This window comes from Cheilinus undulatus, linkage group 20, assembly GCF_018320785.1.
Source record: "Cheilinus undulatus linkage group 20, ASM1832078v1, whole genome shotgun sequence".
Classification (NCBI taxonomy): Eukaryota; Metazoa; Chordata; class Actinopteri; order Labriformes; family Labridae; genus Cheilinus; species Cheilinus undulatus.
Window position 1 is genome coordinate 26,066,691 of NC_054884.1, and position 8,474 is coordinate 26,075,164.

Sequence of the window (8,474 nt, forward strand, 5' to 3'; positions counted from 1 at the left end):
ATTACAGTAAACAGGCCCACTTGTTGCAAAGTTTAAAACCACCATTTTTTAACAACAGAAGAAGAAAATCAGGCCTTTGATGTGCAAGTAAAAAAAGTTTCCTCAGAGACTAAAAATAGAGGCTATTTTTGTGTGAGAGGGTGGATGTGCTGCTTATACTTGGTCCCATATACTCTTGTACGCACATTAATCTATTTATATCTTTTTACAGTTGTCATTGATACACACAGACTCGACAGTAGCTGATAGATCTCTCACAAAACTCCAGTTACACGTCCATGACGAACTACACAGACTTGTTGGACACAAAAAACCACGGTAAGAAAAAAAAATAAAACAAACAAAAAAAAAAAACTTTGGAGAACGTGTCACACAATCGTGATTTTGGTGATTGGGTGTTTATATTGCACATTACAGAAAATTACTTGACAATAACCTGCCTCATTGAATCTCCAAGAGGGGAATGTAAGGATCAAAGGGGGGGCAGAGTCAGATGGAAGCCGGTTTAGGTGTACTCCGGACCGGACGACTCTTCTGACAAAGACCGCTGTGCTTTGAAGGGATCGAACCCGTTTTCATCTACTGGCAGACAGTTCCCTGCAGTACTGTAGCCCTTCTTTTTCGCCCTCCTCTCTTCCATCCTGATAGTATCGTACAGCCCCTGTGGAGCCTCCTCTAACAGGTTATCTCTCTCGGAGTAGGACGGTTTCATTTGGCACACGTTGCGCAGCAGCAGGAGAGCTGGCGCGTAAAGCACATTAACTAGACCCATCCCTAGATTGAGCTGCACAAAGCCGAGAGTGTGCACGATCTGCCCGGCTACTATAGGACCCATAGCGTAAGCGACAGAGTAAGAGATATCTGCTATAGCGTAAACACTTCCATACACTGAAACGTGACGCACGTCGACTAAGAAGGCGAGAGTAGGCAGGAGCGCAGTGTCTACAAGCGCAATGCCAAAACAAATGCCGCAAAGTGGCGCAATAAGCTGTCCAAAACTTTTGCATGCAGGGACTGTGCAGGAGCTCGCGCCTATGATAACCATGCCTACAGCTCCGTAGAACCACTGCAAGTTTGGATGCTTCGCAGCTAATTTAACAGTTATGTACACACCGAGGACATGCGGGAAAAATGCAGGGAGCCATGTGAGCCCCATCTCCCACTGAGAGGAGTGCATGGTGGTCTCCATCCAGTTGGCTATAGTGGGCTCCAGGAAGGCCAGGGGGATGTTGCACACTGTGAGCGCCCCAGCCACCACAGCTATGTAGGGGTCAATCATGAGTCTGTAAATTGGGGTGCCCACAGGCATGTTCTCTCTAGTCCTGTTGGAGAAGGGCTTGATGACTGTAAGCAGCAGGAAGCCGTCCGCCAGGCAGATGCACGCGAGCACAATGAAGGGAACTTTCTTCCCTGCGAACTCGTACAGGACGCCCCCGAAAGGAGGCGCCACCAGGCTCCCGAACGAGATGAACGCCAGGGCGATCCCCAGCGCCCTGCTCCTCTCCGCCTCCTCCGTGTACTTGTCTGCTATCATCGCGATCCCAGAAGTGTCCGCGAACGCAGACCCCAGACCTTGCAAACTTCTTGCGACAAACAGCGTGGCATAGTTCTCCCCGATGGCAAAAATGCAGGTGGAGAAGAACATAACACCGAGTCCGATTAAAAGAGGAATGTCATATCCAACCCGGTCTATGAAAGTCCCAGAGAGCGGGTTAACTAAGAGCTGCAGGATGGCTTTGGACGCAAAAAGTACTCCTATCTGGACATCTAAATTGTCCTTGTTGCTTTTGTCTTGGCTTGTGCTGTTGGCTGAAGAGTTAGGGTGCATCACTACGTGGACGTGCTCTGACTGCTCACTCTCCAGCTCTATAAGATAGTCTGGGATAATTGGCACGATTACCATGTAGAGCATATTGTCCAACAGGAGAGCAACGCAAACAATCACTAATATGATCCGTCTCTGCTGGTGAGGGTCCCTAATGGCGGTGCCTAACTGTTTGGTTCTCTCCCCCATCTCGGACAGTTTTACTGCGGCTGATTTGGCCAGCCCAGACGATCCTCCTTCTCCATCCATGGTGTGCTTTAGTTTGGAAAAATACAAAGAGTTACGATTAAAAAATTATCCTTGTGCTTGTCCTGGGTGGTGCAGCGCTCTCAGCACCTCGGATGACTCATTGGTGCTTCCTTTACATTGATGTGATGCTCTCCGTCCTCACCTCGCCTGTGCGTAAAGGGAGAGGCGAAGAAGAGGAACTTGGCTGCCTCATCGGTGAAGATTTCTTTCCTCAGCTTCTTCAACTTGTCCTCGCCTCAGCCACATCCCGATACTCTTTCATGATCTCCCGAGAAGTGACGTGATGAAAGCGTAGAGTTTCTGCAACGCGCAGAAAGAGGTTTCAAAATCATGAAATCTTACATTGCAAGGTTTGTTTGGATCGATTTTGGCGTTACTTATTTGCAAAAGCAAGGACGCGCAACCCCTCTCACTGCTGTGTCCATTCCTCCCGTCACCTGTGGCACTTTTGCGCTCTGCTCTGAGTCCACGAGTGGCTTCGTGGCCATTGGTGCACATTAACCCGCAGGTTGGGTGCTATTTTAGTCCCTTTTTTGTCTCCTCTTTTCACCAAGAGCTGTGACGCATCACCAGCTTGCCCCCAAGTGGATCCCTTCGCCACTTGCCTCTTTTATGTTAATTTTCCAACCATGGCTGCAATCACTTCAACCAATAAGAGCCAGAGAGCACCACAGCACGAGTCCTACAAGAGCTTGGAAGAAAAAAAAGTCTTATTCTTTAGATACAGTGTGCGCCACTCTGTACTTTACTGCCTTACTTAGACGTCCAAAGACATTTACGCACATGCACAACTGTATACTCCGCAGTAATGCATCAATTAATTCATCGGTCTTTATCTGTATAAGCCAGAAAAAGTGCCAAATAATCATAAATTAAACACACAAATGCCACACATAGTAAAGTTATTTAACAATTCTGTCATCAGAATTTGCCTCCTGAATGTTTCTAAATCTGGATGTTTTATCAATTCACATCATAGTGGCTCAATAGTGTTGAGATATAATGGGGCAAAATGACATTTTTATAAGCTGCTCAAAAGTTTTGGTTAAATGTAAGCTTCTGAAAAAAAACAACAACTTTAAACTCATAAGCTGCTCACAGCCGCAGGAGCTGAGCAGATTTCAGCACCACATCCCTGCTGGACAGCTCCCTTCACCCCAGATAAACATTAACGACAAAAAACGAGTGGAGGTTTTCACTTCTTTCATGTACATTTTCTTTTCCAAGACTGTTGAGATCAGGCGCAGTCAAAATATGGAGAAAAATACATAGCAGGCACTTAGAATGCCCTGAGATGAAGGAGTGAGGGACGCACTCGGAATGTGGGGAGATGGGACACTGGCGACACCCTGTGGTAAAAATCTACAGTACAGTTAAGAAGAAAAAACACCACCACATTTACAATATGTACGGTCCATACAAATTATAACATTTGATTACGAAATGAAAGCATTGTAAATCTAAAAAATGAAAAATCAAGAAAATTTGAAAAATAAAGGAACATTCTGCAAAGTCTTTGACAGTTTTATTCAAACATCAAAATTGAGATTTACTGGGGCTACTACAACAATGGCAATAAAATTGACAAATAATAATAACAGATAAAATAATAATAACAATAATAACTATTATTCAGCCCCAATTCCAAAAACGTTGGGACACTGTGTAAAATGTAAACAAATCAGAATACAGTGATTCTCAAATCCCAGAAACCCATATTTTATTCACAGTTGAACATGGATAACATATCAGGTGTTGAAACATAGACATTTCATGAAAAACTTTCACTCATTTTCAATTTGATGGCAGCAACATATTTTAAGAAAGTAGGGACAGGGCAACAAAGGGATGGAAAAGTAGGTAGTACTAATGATAAACAGCTGGAGGAGGATTTTGAAACTAACTGGCTTTATTGGCAATGGATTAGTAATACGTCTGGGTATAAAGGGGTTATTTCTGAAAGATTAATCAAAGTCTTAAATATTTTTTGGAAACTGTGGATGCCATATCCTGTGTACTGAAGAGGAGAGGGATCATCCAGCTTGTTATCAGCGCACAATACAAAAGCCTGCCTCTCTGGTGGTATGGGGTTAGATTTGAGCCTATGGCGTGGGTAGCTTACACATGTGGAAAGGCACTGTCAATGCTGAAAAGTGTATAGAGGATTAAGAGCAACATGCACTCCCATCCAGACAACGTCTCTTTCAGGAAGGCCCTGTGTATTTCAGAAAGCCTAAACCAGTGGTTTTCAACCTTTTCTTGCCCAAGGCACACCTAAGATGAAGCTAAAATCTCCAGGCACACCATGTCCGTCTCCATTCAAAATAGCCTCTTTAATACATGTTGCAGTATCTTCAGTCCAGTCAGACCCACTTAGTCAAGAAACACATAATTTGCAGTCTAATATTTTACATTTTTAGCAGCTATTATTGTGCATTTAGTGCCATTATTTAAATTTGGTGATGTGGCTGTTCTTCCACGAGCCTTCGTGGAAAGCGTTAACACATGTTCCTGCCCTTCCTGTGCATACAAGGAAAGCCTGAGGCAGGAAGACAAACGACAAAAAACCCAGAGCAGACCAGGCATCAGGGACAACAGAATGACACTGATTAAGTAATATGTGACCTAATGGAGGAGCTGAGGTGGAGGAGGGTTGCAAAGGTAGCTTGCAGAGGGAGCTACAAAGAGTAGGCAGCCAGAGCAGCTTAAATATCAGCATGAGTGCATTTAGCTAATTGGAAGCTTAGCATGAATAAGTTGGCAGTCAGCTGATAAGGGATTGCGTGAGATCAGCTGATCTCCAATGAAATGGCAGTGCTTGATTCCGCAACCTGCCAGAGGTAATATTATATGCTTAATTTGTTGAATAGTTTTAGTGATAGCATATGATTGTAAAAATCCCCATGGCACACCTAGACTTACCTCAAGGCACACCAGTGTGCCTTGCCACACCATTTAAGAACCACTGGCCTAAACCACATACCCTATCCATCACAACAGCATGGCTTCACAGTAGAAGAGTAGGATGCTGAACTGCCCTGCTCGCAGTCCAGACCTTTTACTGATAGAAAACATTTGACAACACTGACAAAAAAGAAGACTCAGAACTGTTGAGCAGCTAAAATCCTACATCAGACAAGAATGGGACAACATTCTTTCATTCCCAAACATTCCCAAATGTGTACAGACTGTTAAAAGAAGAAGGCATGCAACACAATGGTAAACATGGCCACGTCCCTACTTTTTTGAGATATTGTGCTGCCATCATATTTAAAATGAGCTAATATTTTTCATTAAATTGTAAAATTCTGATATATTTTTATGTTCTATTGTAAATGAAATATGGTTTTACAAGATTATCAAATAATTGCACTGTCTTTCATTTTTTTAGATTTTACGCAGTGCCCCAACTTTTTTGGAATTGGGGTTGAAGACAGAGGTAAGAACCATCAGAGAGATGTCAGGAGAAGAACATTTCAACCATTTGACATCACTTCCCAGAGTGTATGAATTTGTTTACTGAATTATTTTTTTGACTATACCTTTATTAACTGGACCTCTATATCACACCCAATATATGTTCTTTTACCACTAGAGGGCAGTGAAGACTTGCATATATTTATAAACGTTCTCAGCGTAAAACACAAGTTGGTGAGCAGTGCTGAACTGGAACATCAGCGACAATAATCAATCACCAATACATCTAAACTGGGTTAAAGTGGCAAAATGGGCCAAAATTGGGGATAAGTGGCAAAAAGTGGCAAAAATAAGGGGAACAATGGGTCAAATGTAGCAAAAATAGTGTCAACAGTGGGGTGGAAAGGACAAAACATTGATCACATATGGCAAAACGGACAAAAAAAGAGGCAATGGAAAAATTTATTATATATATTCCCTTTTTTCTCTATTCATGACTTTTGTTTGCATTAGAGATGCAAAACGTTTTAATGTATGTGTTGCAAACACAGACAGGAGAGCACCTTTTTATCTAGTTGACGGTATCAACACTTAGGATGATCACAGAGACAGCAGAGGGGTGTTTCCGTCTGTTTGTTGGATAATTTGATGCAGGAATAGAAATGTTAATACACCAAGCAAAGGATTAATGCATCACAGGAAAAAAATGCCCAATTTCACTAATGAGAGGCTTGGCACAGAAGCAGCCGTCAGATAACACTTTATTCTCAAACCACAGCCATGCTACAGTTATTCTGTTTAATAGATAGAAACAGACAGGATGATCTTGGTAGTCTTTGCTGACTCATAACTTGGCAGCATCTGTGAGGTCAAAGTACTTTGTGTCCACAGGATTTAGAAATAGACGGTGCCATGACCTCACAGGGGAAGAAAATACCGTATAAGAGACAGTATTTTTAGCTAGAACTGCTGCCTTATGGTTGGATGTCTCCCAGAGATTTACCATCTCTGGGCAGTAAAAGTAGAAATCTTGGATGAACATGAGCCCCAAAGACCTTGACCTTTGATCTGAAATATTGAATTAATTCCTTCTTCAAAGTATGGGGTAATGTCTTGAAAATGAAAACTTGTTTATGAGCAGACACATGCAGGGTTATGTAACGTCTGTTTTTGTCATGTGACATGTCTGCTTCTACTGTGTCGACCTGTGGACTGTCCTGTGAGGTGTTACATTTATCTACTTTAAACTTTTTCTGATAAATACCTTTCACATTTGACCTTTATGAAGCATGTGAGGACATAATCACTGTAGAGTTATCATACAACATAAACTCTGCCAATACAAAGTTAATCATTAACATTTTACGCAACAGTCTCTTCCTTAGATAACCTCAGAGCTTCAGCATTCTTTCACTAAAGTCTTTATGTATTTCTTTCCCAAACTGAGGCTCAGAAGTGGATTTTAACCACTCAAACAGATTTTTTATGGAGAGAAAGTGCTCTTCAGTCATAATCCACCATTTATAAACTCTCATGCATCATGATTTCAAATGTAATCCTGACCCACTAAACAGCATTCATGCGCCATACTCAATGCATCACTTCTTATAAGAGTTTTAAAGATACATTTAGTGGTGTTTTAGATATTCAGATCATGATGTGTTTTTATTGAAGCTTTTCTTGGAAATAGGACTTTAAAACACAAATACAGTAACATGACTGTTTCATCCAAGGCCTATGTTAAATCTTAAAATGACACTATTATAGACACAAAAACAGTTTTGTAATCCTTAGCATGATATTATTGTTATTCCTATTTTCCTTATGCATGAGTTGTAGTTTGTAAAAGGCTTCACAAAAAGCTATTTTATAAATGATAAAAAGAAATATAGTGAAAATGTGACTTTAAATTAGAACTACTTTAACACATTATCACCAACTATTGGTTTAAATTCTATGATGTCCCTGCTCACCCATAAAAGCGAGACCTCTCCAGGGTCCAGCCAAACTGGGGGCCCGTGGAGGTCAGCAAAATCATAGTCCATTGTAAAGTTAATCTGTGATAACCACAATAACCACCTGAATAATAACCACTCTTATCAAGCAACAAAAAATGAATTGTATTTATTTATGATGTAGTATATAAACTTTTTAAAAATGTAAACCCCTTCTCTTAAAACAGAATTACTTTTTTTTTGGATATGTTAACAATATGGATGGATCCACTGATTAAAACTTTTAAGAAAGCAATTTCAGACTTCAGCTAAGCCATGATTTGCACAAAAATCACAATACCAGAAAATAAGAGAAGAAACTGAGAAAACTTTATTGGAAGAGAACTGAATAGTGAGAAAGAGACAAAAAAGGGTGAAAAGTGGCAAAAAGAAAGTTGCAAAAATTGACCATCAGAATGCCAGGAAATAAAGAGTTGAAAAAAATTTAAAGGAAGGGAATTAAATGAATATGGAAAGAGACAAGAAAATGGGTGAGAATTGGCAAAAAATTGTTAAAGCAGAAGTGGAAAAACGGGCAAAAATGCCAAAAAGGGGCAAGTAAGTGGCAAAATGGGTTAAAAATGGTCTAAAAGACGTGCGAAAAAGGGGCAAAAAGGGTGAAAGTTATGTCAATCATGCAAAGATTTCACTACTCAGGCTAACTCAGGTTAATTTATGTGGTTGAAGATGGAAACAGTGGGCAACTTTTGGTTTGCTGTGGGGATTTGTACAACCGTGTGTCACTACTAAACTAAAGATACTGTGACGTGTTCAAGAGAATGTTTAGCATGGATATATATATGATTCACCATATCAAGCCAATGAGATATTGCTTTGATTTTAGGTATGCCTTTGGCAAACACTTAAAAAAACAAGGAGTCACCAAATAATAAAGCTGCATATTAAAGCCAAAATAAATTATTTTATACTAAGCCATCAGTCAGTTTGGATACAACTAGTCAGTAGACAAAAACTGAACTAAGAAAAAT

At 40.7% G+C, this 8,474-nt stretch overlaps 1 protein-coding gene across 1 annotated transcript; it reads right to left on the reverse strand.

Moving 5' to 3' along the window:
* Positions 1 to 505: 505 nt before the first annotated feature.
* Positions 506 to 2,074, reverse strand: slc18a3b (solute carrier family 18 member 3b). Its single transcript, XM_041816569.1, has one exon. The coding sequence runs from the start codon at positions 2,072 to 2,074 to the stop codon at positions 506 to 508; it is 1,569 nt and encodes a 522-aa protein (XP_041672503.1).
* Positions 2,075 to 8,474: the final 6,400 nt, after the last annotated feature.

Coding starts and splice junctions, on each gene's coding strand:
- slc18a3b (XM_041816569.1), bottom strand. CDS start 2,074: ATGGATGGAGAAGGAGGATCGTCTGGGCTGGCCAAATCAGCCGCAGTA.